The 18,284-nt window shown below is 44.6% G+C and overlaps 1 protein-coding gene across 4 annotated transcripts in view; it reads left to right on the top strand.

Moving 5' to 3' along the window:
• The window catches only part of LOC142310594 (uncharacterized), a 200,356-nt gene that overhangs the window by 144,671 nt on the left and 37,401 nt on the right, over window positions 1-18,284 (top strand). For all 4 annotated transcript variants that reach the window (XM_075348136.1, XM_075348127.1, XM_075348121.1 and 1 more), the window contains 3 exons: window positions 9,267-9,299; window positions 11,033-11,065; window positions 17,496-17,581. In XM_075348136.1, coding sequence (XP_075204251.1) covers window positions 9,267-9,299; window positions 11,033-11,065; window positions 17,496-17,581 — 152 coding nt within the window. The remainder of the gene's footprint in view (window positions 1-9,266; window positions 9,300-11,032; window positions 11,066-17,495; window positions 17,582-18,284) is intronic.

Below are 18,284 nucleotides of genomic sequence, written 5' to 3'. Positions count from 1 at the left end.
TCTCCAAAACCGAGCAGTGAATTGGACCCCTCTGTCAGACACTATATGGAGAGGCAAGCCATGTACCCGGAAGATGTACTGGATGAACAGTTCAGCGAGAACCGAAGTGGAAGGTAACCTGGTAAGTGGCGTGAAGTGGGCCATCTTGGAGAACCTGTCCACCAACACCCAGATGACTGTGCACCCAGATGACTTTGGCAGGTCCGTGATAAAATCCATACCAATGTGTTGCCAAGGAGCAGATGGTACCGGTAAAGGAAGCAAAGGACCTGCTGGAAGCATCTTCAGGATCTTGTTATGAGCACAGGAAGAACAGGATGAAACAAATTCTATGACGTCTTGTCGTAGCACTGCCCACCAGCAGTACCAGGAGATCAACTGCAAAGATTTCCTTTGACCCACATTGTCTGCTATTTTGGAGGAGTGTCCGCACTGGAGTACACGTTCCTTATCGACCTCAGCGACAAACGTCTTACCGGGAGGAATTTGGTGCACATCAACCGATGCCACCTTTAGCTTTGAGGGCTCTATGAGGTGCTGAGGCTCCTCCTCCTGATCCAACGACAGGAATGACCAAGACAACGCATCGGCCTTCACGATTTTCTCGGCTGGACGGAAGTGCAGGACAAAATTGAAGCGGGTGAAGAACAATGACCATTGGACCTGCCATGGGTTTAACCTCTGAGCTGTCTGAAGATACAGTTAGGTCCAGAAATATTTGGACAGTGACACAATTTTCGCGAGTTGGGCTCTGCATGCCACCACATTGGATTTGAAATGAAATCTCTACAACAGAATTCAAGTGCAGATTGTAACGTTTAATTTGAAGGTTTGAACAAAAATATCTGATAGAAATTGTAGGAATTGTACACATTTCTTTACAAACACTCCACATTTTAGGAGGTCAAAAGTAATTGGACAAATAAACCAAACCCAAACAAAATATTTTTATTTTCAATATTTTGTTGCGAATCCTTTGGAGGCAATCACTGCCTTAAGTCTGGAAACCATGGACATCACCAAACGCTGGGTTTCCTCCTTCTTAATGCTTTGCCAGGCCTTTACAGCCGCAGCCTTCAGGTCTTGCTTGTTTGTGGGTCTTTCCGTCTTAAGTCTGGATTTGAGCAAGTGAAATGCATGCTCAATTGGGTTAAGATCTGGTGATTGACTTGGCCATTGCAGAATGTTCCACTTTTTTGCACTCATGAACTCCTGGGTAGCTTTGGCTGTATGCTTGGGGTCATTGTCCATCTGTACTATGAAGCGCTGTCCGATCAACTTTGCGGCATTTGGCTGAATCTGGGCTGAAAGTATATCCCGGTACACTTCAAAATTCATCCGGCTACTCTTGTCTGCTCTTATGTCATCAATAAACACAAGTGACCCAGTGCCATTGAAAGCCATGCATGCCCATGCCATCACGTTGCCTCCACCATGTTTTACAGAGGATGTGGTGTGCCTTGGATCATGTGCCGTTCCCTTTCTTCTCCAAACTTTTTTCTTCCCATCATTCTGGTACAGGTTGATCTTTGTCTCATCTGTCCATAGAATACTTTTCCAGAACTGAGCTGGCTTCATGAGGTGTTTTTCAGCAAATTTAACTCTGGCCTGTCTATTTTTGGAATTGATGAATGGTTTGCATCTAAATGTGAACCCTTTGTATTTACTTTCATGGAGTCTTCTCTTTACTGTTGACTTAGAGACAGATACACCTACTTCACTGAGAGTGTTCTGGACTTCAGTTGATGTTGTGAACGGGTTCTTCTTCACCAAAGAAAGTATGCGGCGATCATCCACCACTGTTGTCATCCGTGGACGCCCAGGCCTTTTTGAGTTCCCAAGCTCACCAGTCAATTCCTTTTTTCTCAGAATGTACCCGACTGTTGAATTTGCTACTCCAAGCATGTCTGCTATCTCTCTGATGGATTTTTTCTTTTTTTTTCAGCCTCAGGATGTTCTGCTTCACCTCAATTGAGAGTTCCTTAGACCGCATGTTGTCTGGTCACAGCAACAGCTTCCAAATGCAAAACCACACACCTGTAATCAACCCCAGACCTTTTAACTACTTCATTGATTACAGGTTAACGAGGGAGACGCCTTCAGAGTTAATTGCAGCCCTTAGAGTCCCTTGTCCAATTACTTTTGGTCCCTTGAAAAAGAGGAGGCTATGCATTACAGAGCTATGATTCCTAAACCCTTTCTCCGATTTGGATGTGAAATTGCAGCTGGGAGTGTGCACTTTCAGCCCATATTATATATATAATTGTATTTCTGAACATGTTTTTATAAACAGCTAAAATAACAAAACTGGTGTCACTGTCCAAATATTTCTGGACCTAACTGTATGCCAGGTTCTTGTGGTTGGTATAGATGGTGACTGGATGAACTGACCCCTCCAGCAGATATCGACACTCCTCCAGGGCCAACTTGATTGTCAGCAACTCTCGGTCGCCAATCGAGAAGTTCCGTTCTGCTGGAGAAAAAGCCCTGGAAAGGAAGCCACAGGTTACTGTCTTACCCTCAGTAGTCTGCTGTATAAGGACTGCACCGGCTCCGGAGGAGGAGGCATCAGCTTCAAGAATAAACTTCTTGCTAGTGTCAGGTCTATGCAATGATGGAGCAGCAGTAAAGGCCTGTTTAAGAGACAAAGATTTTTTAGCCTCTGGGGTCCATTTCTTCAGGTTCTCCCCTTTGCGAGTGAGAGAGGATATGGGACACACCAAAGATAGAAGTGTGGAATGAATTGTCTGTAATAGTTGGCGAATCACAGGAACCGCTGTATAGTCTTCAGCCCATCCGGACAGAGCCACTTCAGTACGGCTGACATCTTATTTGGATCCATCTTCAGACCGGTATCTGAGACTATGCAGCCAAGGAAGGGCAGTGTGGTCTGCTGAAACAAATATTTCTCGAGTTTAGCATAGAAGCGGTTCTCTCCCAACCTCTGCAGGACCAGACGGACATTTCTTCAGTGGGTAGACAGATCTGGAGAGAAGATAAGGATGTCGTCAAGGTACACAACCACACAGGTGTACAGAAGGTCACGGAAGATGTAGTTCATAAACTCTTGGAAGACCTCCGCAGCGTTACTAAGCCCGAAGGGCATCACTTGATATTCATAGTGACCATCACGAGTGTTGAACGCCATCTTCCATTCGTCACCCGACCGAATCCGGACCATATTGTACATGCCCCGGAGATCTAACTTGGAGAAGATCTTGGAACCTCAAAAACGGTCAAACAATTCAGGAATAAGAGGTATCGGGTATTTATTCTTCACCACAATCTTATTCAGTCCTTGGTAGTCGATGCAAGGCCGTAGACCCCCATCCATTTTCTTGCCAAAGAAGAAGCCCGCTCCAGCAGGAGAGGAGAACTTTTGGATGAAGCCTTGGACTAAATTCTCTTTTATATGCTTGGACATGGCTTGGGTCTCTGCCTGCGACAGAGGGTAGATGCGCCCACGAGGAGGGATTGTCCTGGGGAGAAGGTCAATGGGACAATCATAGGGCTGGCGTGGTGGCAACGTCTCAGCCTCCGTCTTGTCAAAGACGTCGGCGTAGGACCAGTAGGCAGATGGCAAGCTAGGAAGTTTGGCCGGCTCGACAGGCAGGTGAAGAGAATGCACCGGGACCAGGCACTTATTGTGGCAGGATGCTCCCCATTGAAGTATATCTCTTAAATCCCAGTCCAATACCGGCTTGTGCGACTGAAGCTATGGTATTTCCATCAGCAGAGTATGAGTCATCCCAGAAAGCACGTGGAAGGCAATCTTCTTGGAATGCAGGAGCCCCACTTGCATTTCAAAGGTCTAAGTAATGTACCAGATGGGTTCAGAAAGCCGTTTTCCATCCACGGAGGAAGCAATGATGGGAGTAGCAAGACATCGGACAGGAATCTGGTGCTGATCCACCACTGACTGCTGGATAAAGTTTCCAGCGGAGCCAGAATCCAGGAACGCATGCTCCAAAAACTGGATGGAACTGCAGGACAGGGAAACGGGTACATGGAGAAAAGAAGAGGACGTGACGTGACCTAGGGCGGTCTCTCCGATGAATCCTGGGCTCAGTAGTTTCCCGGCTTTACTGGACAGTCCCAAATCAGATACTTGGCACTTTCGCAGTAGAAGCACTCTCCTGCCGCCTTCCGATTACTCTGATGCAGTCTGGACTCGGTGACGTAATCGACCTCAATGGGCTCGTGCGGAGCAGTAGGCCTGGTGGAAGGAGACAACATTGGTCGCTGGAAGGTGGGCGCCAGACGCGAGGTTCTCCTCTCACGGGTGACTTCTCTAGCACGCTCCTGGAAGCATAGGTCAATACGGGTAGCCAGGGAGATCAGATCTTCCAGGGTGGTAGGTACATCCTGGCCGGTCAGTTCGTCCTTGATTATTCGGGACAATTCTTCCCAGAAGGCAGCTACCAATGCATCGTTACTCCACCTGAGTTCAGAGGACATAGTGCGGAACTCAATTGCGTACTGTCCCACGGTGAGATTCCCCTGGTGGATTCTTATTAGCAAAGAGCCAGTAGAAGATAGACGTCCAGGCTCATCAAACACCTTGCGGAAGGTGTCTAGAAAGACGGACAGATCTTGAATGATCTGGTCATTCTTCTCCCAGAGCAGATTCATCCATGCCAGGGCCCGACCGGTCAGATGTGACATGATAAATGCTATCTTAGAGCGGTCAGTAGCCTGAAGCAAATGTAACAGCTCAGTGTCAAAGTGCAAGGAGCACTGGTTCAAAATCCTGGGTCACCTCCATTCATGGATGGAAAGGCCGGGCAGGACCTGGACATGCATGTAGACAATCCCACAGATTCAGGGTTAGCTGAGAAGGCCAGGTTCTGCGTACAAACAGATGGGAATCCATGGACGCCATGTATTCGGCCATGGGTCTCTGAGCCTCTTGCTGGCTGGACAGTTCCCCCTGCAGTTTGACAAGTTGGGGGCCGTCAGAGGATCCGGAGGTTTGCATGGATGCCAGATGGGATTCTACAGACTTCATGTGTGCCACTAGCTTTGCTTGGGTCTCTCGTTGGCGAGAGAGCTCCTGCTGCATGACGGCCAGGCGGGTAGGCTTGGCCCTGATGGATTCCATGGCCTGAGCAAACTGTTATGCCTACTGAAGGCCGAAGGCCACTGGACCGTGCACCGGACACCCTTGAGGAAGTGACCAGCAGCGAACACGCTCTACAGGGACTGTGCGGCGCTTCCAACAAAAGGCCTAAATGCACGGCGGCCAGGGACCAGAGGGGGGCAGTCTCTTACGGATGGATAAAGTAACAACGTCCAGGACTGGAGTCTGAGATATAGTGGCACCAAGGTGGAGGCAGAGACGACACGGCACTGAAGACTAGGTTTGGATGAGACAGCACTGTGGTGAAGGCTCAGGTGACGTGACAATCAGGAGATTGCTCAGACGAATTGCACTTCGGTCAAGGCACTGATGTGATGGCACACAGGCGATGAAGGTGATGACACTCTAGGACGAGACAGCGGTTAGTAACTTGGAACAGGTACAAGGATTAGACACAATAACAACTGGGGACCTGAGAACTAGCAACGCGCTACTGGTAATGTTGCTCAAGCACCTCTTTTTAGGGGAGGCGAACTAAAATACCCCTAAGGTAACAGGTGACCTCTGAGGTCACTTCCAGGTAATGGGACGCTACCACTACAAAGGGGGCGTGGCTGTGCACGCACTCTATGATCACTTACTGAAGACCAGTGGCCTGGAAGCAGGAAGAAGCTGCAGCAGACTCTGGAGCAGAGCGCATGACCCAGGAGTGTGAAAAGACCATGGCAGGGCGTGAATCAGGAGAGGAGGCTGCAGAGCTGCGGAGCAGGTGAGCAGAAGGACGCCGCCACCGGAAGCTGGGAGCAGAAGCATGCATGGGAGCCATGCTGGAACCGGGCAGGTGAGAGGAGGAGCGCCCCCCTGGGACCTGGTGGGGATGGGCGCTAGAACTTTCTACTCCCCAGTCCATCCTTAATGCAGCAGCCAGGGTCACCTATCTGGCTAATCATTACTCGGACGCTTCCAATCTGTGCCAGTTATTGCACTGCCTGCCCACACAGGATCCAATTTAAATTGCTTGTTCTCACCCACAAATTTCTTCACACTGTGGCACCCTCCTACATCTCCACCTTCATCTCTGTCTATCACGTTACCCATTCTCTACAATTCGCAAACGACCTTCAACTAACATCCAGACTAATCCGAACCTCTCACTCCCGACTCCAAGACGTCTCCCAAGCTGCACCAATCCTTTGAAATGAAAAAAAGGATGTCCAGCTCTTCAGGCAAGGAAAACCGAGATCTTTATTTCATTATGCAGACACAACGAATGGCATGACCAGCACTACGCGTTTCAGGTGAAAACACTCACCCTTAATCATGATGCCGTGGAAGCGGCGCTACAAGGTTTATATGCAAATGCCAATTAGAGAACAGATGTTCAAGTGCCCTACATACTTGAAAATAAGGCTTCCATGTAGTTTTGTTACATAAATACAAATTATTAAATTTCTGGACTAAATTCAAAAATATATAGTATGTGCAGATGTAGTATCAAAAAGTACATTCACATATTTTTCCTTGCCTGAAGAGCTGGACATCCTTTCTTTTTTCATGATTTACCGGGCTGTGGCAGTGCCTGTCCGTGCTCCAGGACGAAACCAGGACTGAGCCTTACACGGTGAGCTGATATATTCTATTGAATCCTTTGAAATGCTCTATTTCAAGAAAATAGGACGATCCATAACTTGAACAGCTTCAGATGCTCCCTAAAAACTCATCTTTTTAGGGTGGCCTATCACCCTCTCTAATCAAAGTCAATTCATTCATATCCTCTCTACTATTTTTCAGAACATAATTCTTCGTGAAACCCCACCGCACCTAAAACCATAAGGAAGATTGGCTGGAGAACGGCTCATGCAACCTTTATCTATCCCCCATTTCTTTCAGATGGCTGGGCCGTCATTGTAAATAAGCACTTGAACCTGGTGTTGCCCCCCACATCACCCCATTGTAGATTGCAAGCTCATCTTTATTTTTGCTTTAATTATTGTATCTTCTATAACTGTTACTTATGATTGTTTGTTTGTATTTGAAACCCTGGATTGGAAAGTGCTTCGGAATATATTGGCGTTATAGAAATGAAGATTATTATTACTGAACTAGAAGGTGGCCCGATTCTACGCATCGGGTATTCTAGAATTTACGTATTGTGTAGTTCATGTATGATTTTTGTTATATATATAGATGTTGTTGTGTGTACTTACCAAGTGTTTGTGTAGGGTGCTGTACATGTTCTGGGCGTTGTCTGGGTGTGGCGGGGGGTGAGAGCGGTGTTGTATGTGTGTTGCGTGTGTTGCGTTGTTTGTGGAGCGCAGTGTGTCTGTAGCGTTGTGTGTGTGTGTTGCGCGGTTTGTGTGTGTGTGGTGTGTTTTGGGGGATGGTATGTTTTGTGCAATGTGTGTGTTGTGCGGTATGTGCGTATATTTATGTATGCCGCGGTGTTTGTGTGTTGGGTGTTGTGTGTGTGCAGCGTTGTCTGTGTGTGTGGGTGTCTGTGTAGGGCGGTGTTTGTGGTTCCCAGTGTGTGTGTGTGTGTTGATGCCCGCAGCATCAGCCTCTCTGCCCGCAGCATCAGCCTCTCTGCCCGCAGCATCAGCCTCTCTCCTCCCAGCATCAGCCTCTCTCCTCCCAGCATCAGCCTCTCTCCTCCCAGCATCAGCCTTTTCTGTCCCTAGCATCAGCCTCTCTCCTCCCAGCCTACCCCAGCCTCAGCCTCCCCCAGCATCAGCCTCTCTTCTCTCAGCCTCCCCCTCCCAGCCTTCCCCAGGATCAGCCTCTCTCCTCCCAGCATCAGCCTCTCTCCTCCCAGCATCAGCCTCTCTCCTCCCAGCATCAGCCTCTCTCCTCCCAGCATTAGCCTTTTCTGTCCCCAGCATCAGCCTCTCTCCTCCCAGCCTACCCCAGCCTCAGCCTCCCCCAGCATCAGCCTCTCTTCTCTCAGCCTCCCCCTCCCAGCCTTCCCCAGGATCAGCCTCTCTCCTCCCAGCCTCCTCCAGCACGCCGTGCTCCTCTGCTGACACAGATCCGATCGCATATACACACACACACACACACACCCGATCGCATACACTCACACACACCCGATCGCATACACTCACACACACCCGATCGCATACACTCATACACACCCGATCGCATACACTCACACACACCCGATCGCATACACTCACACACACCCGATCGCATACACTCACGCACACACACATTGACGATATCGCACATACGCGCTCACACTCACAACATCCGGAGATACCACATGCTTCTGGCCATGTGATCCTCCGGCAGGTCCTGGAAGTTCACTGCACAGTATCGCCGCCGAGAAGCAAGCGCTATACCAGGATGTTGTGAGTGTGTGGATGCGATGTGATGTGTGTGTGAGGTGTGTGTGAGAGTGAGTGTGATCTGATGTGTGTGTGTGTGCGTGCGTGCGTGTGTGTGTGTATGTTCCGCCGCTGCAGGACCTTGATGCGCTGGTAACTATGCTACCATGGTTACCAGCGTATCCCGTCCCCCGCTCGCACGGGAGCCCACACCAGCATACGGCGGCAACCCCAGCAATGCGAGGGTATGTGTCGGCTGGGTTGGCGGCGTACGCTGATGTGGGCTCCCGGGGGTACAGTACTCACCTGGGAGTCATGGCTCCGTGTCGGTCGGTTCGGTGAATGCGTGCGGGGGGCGGGGCCAGAGCGAGCATGCATGCATTGCGTGAGGGGGGCGGGGCGTGGGCGAGTTGCCTGGGCGAGCGGCCAATCCGTGCGGGGGGGCGGGGCCATGGCGAGCCCAGCGGCCAATCAGCTTTGTGTCACCGTAAGGACACAATTTTGGAGCAAGACAGACAGACAGACAGACAGACAGACAGACAGAATAAGGCAATTATATATATAGATTAAGCAGTCTACTTCAAGTCTGTGTCTGGTATGGAATCACATATGATGGGGAGTGGAATTTAAATCTCCTGGGGCCCACTGAAAAATGTAGCATTTATATTTCCTTTTGTGGCAAGTTGAGGAGTGTTTGGTCACCTCACACACCAGTGCCCAGGGCTCTAACCCGGGCAATGCCACTGCAGACACAAATAAGCAAGCTGTAAGTTTGAACTGAAAAGTTTTCAGTGTGCAAAATGTATGTGTACATGTAAATTGAACTTATCTTTTGCAATTCATTTATTTCTAATTTTTCGCAGAACATAAAGGGAATTCTTCTAAGAACACCACAGGTAAGTCTTTTTTTCTGTAATAAATAATTTTCATAAACAAAAAAAGTCTGTCTGTGGGATGATTTGAAGCGTGCTGTCCATGCTTGACGATCATCAAACTTAACTGAACTGGAATTGTTTTGTAAACAGGAATGGTCAAATATACCTTCGTCCAGGATCCAGGAACTCATTAAAAGCTACAGAAAGCGACTAGAGGCTGTTATTTTTGCAAAAGGAGGATCTACAAAATATTAATGTCACTTTTATGTTGAGGTGCCCATACTTTTGCACCGGTCAAATTTTGTTTAAATGCGGATTGCACATTTTCTGTTAGTACAATAAACCTCATTTCAATCCAGAAATATTATTGAGTCCATCAGTTATTAGATATATGGACCTGAATTAGCTGTTGCAAAAACCCAAATTGTTATAAAGAAAAAGGTTAACATTAATAGGGGTGCCCAAACGTTTTCATATGACTGTATATATATATATATATATATATATATATATATATATATATTGGTGTGAAAAGGTGTTTGCTCCCATCCCCGCATTGTACTGATGGTATGATGTTTCTTTTCTGAAATGCTGTGTTACTTCTATGCCAGATGTAATGGGACATACAACTTCCATAAAGTTCAACTTTTGTCTCATCAGTCCAGAGTATTCTCCCAAATGCCTTGGGGATCAAGATGTTTTCTGGCAAAACTTAGACGAGCCTTTATGTTCATTTTGCTCAGCAGTGGTTTCCGTCTTGAAATTCTGCCATGCAGGCCTTTTTTCCCAGTCTGTTTTTTATGGTGGACGATGAACACTGACCTTAACTAAGGCAAGTGAGGCCTGCAGTTCTTTGAATGTTGTCGTGGGGTCTTTTGTTACCTTTTGATGAGTTGTCACTGAGCTCTTGCTGTAATTTTGCTTTTGCCATTTGTGGATAATGGCTCTCACCGTGGTTCGCTGGAGTCTCAAAGCTTTAGAAATGGCTTTATAAACTTTTCCACACTGATCGATCTCCATTTCTTTGGATCGCAGCATGATGTCTACCTTTTTAAGGATCTTTTTGGTCAAGTTAACTTTGTCAGGCAGGTCCTATTGAAGTGCTCTCTTGATTGAGAACAGATGTGGCAGTAATCAGGCCTCGGTGTAGCTGGGAAAATTGAACTCAGTTATTGTTTAAAGGCATAGTGTCTTTGTATATGTAAACTTTTGACTTTGCAGAAAATAATAATAATGCCTTAAAACATTCTCTCTCTCATTATTCTTGCATTATTCTGGCATTTGGCAAATATAAATAATTTTGCTATTCATAATTGGCCTAAAGCGGGAAAGGTTTATTCTGATTTCAACGCGTCCTCTCTGTTACGGGGTTGTTTCACCCCAATATGGACTTTTTAACATGTAAATAATAAAGAATCTACGTTTTAAAGAATTCCTGTTTGGACCTAAGTTGCTGGAATTTTTCCTTTCATCGTTTTTTAGATAGTGTATGTAAACTTCTGATTTCAATTGTATATATTTTTTATATATTTTTCCTTACTTGTGTTATCTTTGTCTAAAATTTAAATTTGTTTGATGATTTAAAATATTTAAGAGTGACAAACATGCAAAATAATAAAAAATTAGGAAGGGGGCACACACTTTTTGACATCACTTTGTGTATACATATATATTATATATCTATATCTATATATATCTATGTACTTGTAAATAGAAGTTATATTTTCCAATCCATTTATTCTAATTTTTTACAGAACATAAAGGAAATTCTTCCAACAATGTCACTGGTAAGTGTATCCTTCTGTAATAAATAATTTTCATAGACAAAACACAATGCAATATACTCAAAGTTTCTATTATTATGTACAATGCTGACAGTAGAATGAGATTTTCTATGTGCTGGGCAAGAAATGCCAATGTTATATAATGGATGAACCTGTAAAAGTTTGGGTTCGGCAGGTCTGGTCAGACTTAAAATAAAAATGTCCGGTTTGGGACTGGCTTGACCTGGATCTCGAACCCCATATAAAGCCTGCTTAACACATTGCAATTTCGCATACGATATCGTATGCGATTTGCATCACCCCCATCATATGTGTGGCACGTTCAATTTGTTGAACGTGCCGCACAAACGATTAACCTCCGTCACACATACTTACCCGTCCATACGACCTCGATGTGGGCGGCGAACGTCCACTTCCTGGAGTGGGAGGGACGTTCGGCGTCACAGCAACGTCACGCGGCAGCCGGCCAATACAAGTGGAGGGGCGGAGATGAGTGGGATGTAAACATCCCGCCCACCTCTTTCCTTCCGCATTGCCGGCTGGAGCCACGGGAGGCAGGTAAGATCTGTTCAATGTTCCCGGGGTGTCACACACTGCGATGTGTGCTGCCTCGGGAACATTGAACAACCTGACGTGCAATTCATCAGGATTCAACGACGTGTATGCGATGAACGTTTTAACGTTCAATCGCAATCGCACGTACCTGTCACACACTACAATGTACCTTACAATGCCGGATGTGCGTCACTTACGACGTGGCCCCGCCGACACATTGTAAGATACATTGCAGAGTGTAAAGCGGGCTTAAGTCTATAGGGACTCAAATCTCAAACTTAAGTGCTATAAAATAGTGGTAGTAAGGGCTAGGGGGCTGCAAAATCAAGCAAAGAGGGGATTAAAGCAGGACAATTATACTTACTAAGTTTTCGAGCCACTGTCACACTGTTTTCGGGTCCACTCATTAAATCTTATGAATATTCACTGCTTCCTCAGCCCACCCTCTGTGATAGCATCTGTGAATGCTTGCAGTCAAACTACACCCCCATCCTCTCTGCTGGCATTTGTGATTGGTTGCCATCACACTAGTTGTCTGGGTCCCTTAACGGAGTGTGAAAAGTAATAAATAATTTTACAAAATCATGTGCGGTTCCCTGTATTTTGATACCCAGTGCAGATAAAAAAGACAACTGGAGGATGCAGTCCCCCCACTAAGTAAAAAGAAATAAATACAAAACACAGTGAAAAATCCTGTATTAAAAAAAACAAAAAACCCTCTCCTTTTTTCAATTTATTAACCCCTAAAACACCCCTGTACATCTGACATAATCCACACCACAATGTTCCACTACTTTCCTGGCTCTGCTACATCCTGAGGTCTCAGAACATGGTCAAATTAGAAAATGTCGATCATTGTGGCTTTGGGACACACTGACTGAGCCGCAACTGGGATATTGGTGATGTCAGTGAGTTCACCTGAGGTCACAGCTGATAGTTCTGATGGTACCCCAGCTGTGACCTCAGGTCAACTCACTTGAGGTGACCACATTGAACTCACCTCAGGTGAACTCATTGAACTCAGTGTCGGACTATCTAATAAGTGTGCACGTTGAGTATTTGGTGGCAGAAATTGCTGCACCAAATCTGCATTTCCTGGCAGAAAAATGCATCAAAAATGCTTTGAAGATCACTGAGTTCATTGAGTTCACCTAAGGTCAGTTCCCCTGAGGTCACAGCTGGGGTACCATGGGAACCCCAGCTGTGTGTCACGTCCTTACCGGAGTCTGCTTCTGCTTCAATCACTAGACGACGCCGTGTTCCCACCGTGGATAGTGCTGGTGATAGGAGAGGACTCGGTACCAGTGACTCTAGTGGACACAAGCTCCGCTCATCCACTAAGCTGGGTTTCCCTGGGATCTGCAGTACCACTAGCTGACTGTAGATGGCATGTGTCTTGCAGCTGAAGTTACCATCATTCAGCCTCAGCCAATGGGAAGACACCACACCCTTTTAATTCCCCCTCCTGTCTGCTGACTACTGCCAGAGCTAGTTCTGTTTTCCTGTTACCTGGCTCCCATTCTATTTTGCTTAGTCTCCCCCCTGTGTTTGGACTTCTGCTTGTTTTCTGACTAACCTTCTGCCTGTCGTTTCTGTACCTCGCCGCCAGTCCCGGAATTGACCTCTGCTTGGTTTCCTGATTACGTCCTTGCCTGCCTAATTCTGTCCCTGTTTTGCAATTCCTGGTTTGACCCTGCCTAACTACTATTCTCACTGGACTGCAGCCTTCCACAGGTAGTGATCACCGGGGCCCTGTGTAATTCCAAATCCTTGTATAGGGGTTAAAGGGTTTCAGGGTTCTTGGGGTCCTGCTTGGTGAGTGGCTTCCCTCTAGCCTGTCCATAACAGCCAGTCTGAGTCTGTGGTTCCAGGCAGGCATTACACTGTGACATCAGGTGAAGTCATTGAACTGAATGCCAGATTACCAGATTTGGCTATGTGCACATGTTCAGTATTTGGTTGCAGACATTTCTGCACCAAATTTGCATCTCCTGAAAAAAAAAAAAACACATCGATACCGAAGGTGAGTTCACTGACGTCCCTGCTCTCACAGCTGCAGCTCTCTTAGTATGTCCCACAGCATGCAGTGATCAGTCATGTTTTCTAATGTGACCACACACTGTAATCCCAGATCTAGCAGAGCCGAGATCGTAGTGGGATATCGTGGTATGGAGTATGTCGGAGTCAGACCTGTAGGGGCATTTTGGCAGTTATTAAATTGGAGAAAGGGTGTTTTTTTTGTTGTGTTTTTTAATAAAGGTTTTTTCTTGTGTTGTGTTTTTCTTTTTACTTACATGATTCAAAATGAGGGGTCTCATAGACCACTACCCATTATTAATTCAGGGCTTTATGGTAGCTGTGATTTTTTGACAAATCACAGTTGTCATTAACCTCTTATATTACCCTGATTGCCACCGCTATGGGGATGAACCGGGTAAGCCCCAGGATTGGCTAATGAATGTGCTAATTCTGTGGTGGCTGCAGGTGGCTATTTTAGGCTCAAGAGGGCGCAATAACCATGGGTCTTCCCTGCCTGAAAATAGCATCCCCCAGCTGTCTGCTTTATTGTGGCTGGGTGTCAAAAATGGGGGGACCTTATACCATTTTTTAAATTATTTATTTAAATAATTTAAAAAAGCCGAGTGGGGTTCCTTGTATTTTGATACCCCGCCAATATAATGCACACAGTTGAGAACTGCAGCCTCCAGCTGTCTTCTTTATCTGCACTAGGTATCAAAATACAGGGAACTGCACATCATTTTTTTAAATTATTTATTTAATTTTAGACTACACTTTGGGGACCCAGACAGCTAGTGTGAGGACAACCAATCAAAGATGTCGGCAAAGAGGATGGAGGCACAGTCTGACTGTAACCAAACACAGAAGCTGTCGAAGAGGGTGGGCTGGGGTAGCAGTGAATGTTCATAAGATTTAACAAGGGGAACCAGAAATAGTGTGACAGATGCGTGAAAACTTGGTGAATATAATTGTCGTGCTTTAATCCCCATTTTGCTTCCTTTTTTATTTTTATTTTTTTGCCGGCGACTGAACCCGAACAGTACCACAGACTTTGCTGAGAATTATGTGTTTGAGCTTGCCAATCACTAGTGGTAACTATTGTAAAAAAAAACAGCAACTTATTTTTAGCTTTACGAATTCTTATTTTTGCTAAAAACATTGTTATGGACACATGAAAGAAGAATATGTATAATAATTAACAAGATCACTTTTCATATTTATGTGATAAATTGTTGTGGATTTTAACCATGCTAGTCCATTCTCCAGCAAATCTAGATCAACAGCCATATATCCTTCTTCTTCTCCCAATACTAAATTTATCTAAACTACATACTGTAAAGAACCTAACAGAATTCAACAAAATATTTTTCCATCATGTTCTTAAATAAGTATTGAACATGTCAACAATTTTCTAAATAAAAATATTTCTAACGCTGCTATACACATTTAATTTCTCACCAGATATCAGTAATAACCCATCTTATCCACATAGACAAAGAAATCAAACCTTATATGTCCAGAAAATAAGTAATATGTAATAATGAGAAATGACACAGTGAAAAAGTATTAAACACAGGAAGAAATAGAGGTCCGAAAAGCTGTGGAAAGTCATGACATCAACTTAAATCTGTCAGTAATTAGAAAGCAATTCTGGCTTTTAGTGAAAAATAATATCCGCTGATTCAACTGATCGGCTTTAAAAGGTATCTCATGACCAAAGGGCCACACAAGAAACATCTCATTATGGGCAAAACCAGTGAGCTGTACCAAGACCTTCGTTTCCTTATTGTTGCAAAACATACTCATGGTATTAATTACAGAAGTTCTAAACTACTGAAGGTTCAAGTAAGCATTGTCTGGGCTTTAATCTGGAAGTGGAAAGAACATAATTTCACCTTAAATCATTCATGACCTGGTGCTCCCCACAACGTTTCAAACAGAGGAGTGAAAAGAATAATCCTAACAGTTGTCCAAGAGTCAAGGACCACATGTGGAGAACTATCTACAGACCTAGATTCAGCAGGTACAAAACTTTCAAAGAACACAATATTAAATGCTCTCAAGCTTCATGGACTGTATGCACACTCACCACGCAAGACTCCATTGTGGAATAAAAACCATGTTCAAGCATATTTAAAGTTTGCTCAATAACATTTAGATAAGTCTGTGAAATACTGGGAGAATAGAGTCTGGTCAGATGAGACCAAAACTAAACCTTTTTAATACCCTAATACACACTGTATTTGTAGGCCAAAAGGCAATGCATATCACCCTCAAAACACCATAGGAACAGTGAAGTTTGGAGCTGAGAACATGATGGTGTGGGGCTGGTTTTCAGCATACGGAACTGGTAAACTTCATGTGATTGAAGGCAGGATTAATGGACAAATGTATCATAGTATCATAGTTTTTAAGGTTGAAGGGAGACTCTAAGGCGGGCTTTGCACACTACTACATCGCAGGTGCGATGTCGGTGGGGTCAAATCGAAAGTGACGCACATCCGGCATCGCAGTTGATATCGTAGTGTGCAAATCCTTTTTGATACGATTAACGAGCGCAAAAGCGTCGTTATCGTATCATCGGTGTGGGGTCCGACATTTCCATAATGCCGGTGCAGCGACAGGTACAATGTTGTTTCTCGTTCCTGCGGCCGCACACATCGCTGTGTGTGAAGCCGCAGGAGCGAGGAACATCTCCTACCTGTGTCCCGGCTGCAATGCAGAAGGAAGAAGGGGGGCGGGATGTTTACATCCTGCTCATCTCCGCCCCTCCGCTGCTATTGGCCGCCTGCCATGTGACGTCGCTGTGACGCCGCACAACTCGCCCCCTTAGGAAGGAGGCGGATCACCGGCCAGAGCGACGTCGCAGGACAGGTGAGTGCATGTGAAGCTGGCGTAGCGATAATGTTCGCTACGCCAGCAATGACAAGATATCGCTGCTTCGACGGGGGCGGGGACTATCGCGCTCGACATCGCAGCATCGGCTTGCGATGTCGCAGCGTGCAAAGTACCCCTAAGTCCATCTAGTTCAACCCGTAGCCTAACATGTTGATCCAGAGGAAGGCACATGTACCAAGACCTTTTTTATAAAAATCTGTTGCCATCTACCAGGATGATGACGATGAAACAAGTGTGGATATTTCATCAAGACAATGATCCAAAACACACAGCCAAGAAAATTCTCAATTGGTTTCAAAGAAAGAAGATCAGCCTGATAGAATGGCCTAGGCAATCACCTGACCTGAGCCCGATAGAAAATGTATGTAAGAAATTAAAGTGTTCATGGAAGGAGCCCAGAATTTGATGAGTATTTTTGTGGAAGAATGGGCAAAATCACACCTGAGCAATGCATATGACTAATTTCTCCATACAGATGACGTCTTGAAGCTTTAATTACCAACAGAGGCTTTTGCGCAAAGTATTAAATACATTTCACTAAGAATGTTAAATACTTTTTCGATGTGTCATTTCTCATGATTAAACACAATTTATGGATTTCTATGGTTTCATTTCTTTGCCTGTGTGGATTGGATGGGTTGTTACTAACATCTGGTGATAAATTCATGTCAATAGCACTTTTACAAATATATTTTCTTACAAAATTGGTGACTTGTTTAATACTTATTTCACCCACTGAAAGTTGCATAATGGCCAGATACAGTGTTATTCCTCTTAAACACACTGGACAGCTTTTTCTAAATAGTTACCTGAAAGCACAACTCTTCTTTAACGCAAGTAAAACAATATGAAATATTCATCATTTCTTTAGTACAGAGACACAGAAATTCCTGTTAACCTATATTGTGAGTTTATATCTACTTGGATTCAATTATTTTCCTTATACTTCATTTCATTTTAGGTATCATAATTGGATGTTTCGTAAGCCTTTTCATCATATTCATTTTTTTCGCTTTGGTTACCATACTGAGAAAGAGAAAAGTTCATGTAAGTTACTTAAATCCAAGCAGGAAATCTAAATGGTCAGAATGGTGTGGTACCAGGTTCTAACTGATGACACCAGTGGGAAACCTTTGGGCTGATTAATTATGTATATAACTCCACAATAAGGAAAAGAACTCCACGGTAAGGCTAGATTCACATCTGTACAATAAATGCTGCTGGTTGTATATGCCTAAATTACAACAAATTGCAATCAGATATATATGAAATCATATGGATTAAAATGGGCAAAATGAAAGCAAAGCATTTACTCTCAATTTTATTTTCTTAGAGTTATGTCACATAGAAAACATACCTTGGTTATTTTTTTATCCCTAAAAACCATATGAAAGATGTATAGATTTTTCTTCATTATTCTCAATCGGAGACTTATTGAAATGTATAGCAGTAGGTTTCAATATGTCTAAAACATATGTTTTTCTGTGTGTATTGTGAAAAACTAGTTGAGAAAATTATTAAAAAAAGATACTTTATAAAAAAAGTTATAGATATAGAGGACGTATATGTTGAAATTCAGACGGATATAATTTGACATACAATATGGCACATGCTGTTGAAATGAATTTCTCACCAAATGTCAGCACCAAACCATCCAATCCACAACAGCAAACAAATAAAGCCATACATGTCAAAAAATGAAATGATGTGTAATAATGAGAAATTACACTGGGAATAAGTATTGGATATA

Source organism: Anomaloglossus baeobatrachus, chromosome 1 (genome assembly GCF_048569485.1).
Source record: "Anomaloglossus baeobatrachus isolate aAnoBae1 chromosome 1, aAnoBae1.hap1, whole genome shotgun sequence".
NCBI classification, from domain to species: domain Eukaryota; kingdom Metazoa; phylum Chordata; class Amphibia; order Anura; family Aromobatidae; genus Anomaloglossus; species Anomaloglossus baeobatrachus.
Note: the sequence above shows the minus strand (reverse complement) of the source record. Positions and strands in the feature narration are given on the sequence as shown.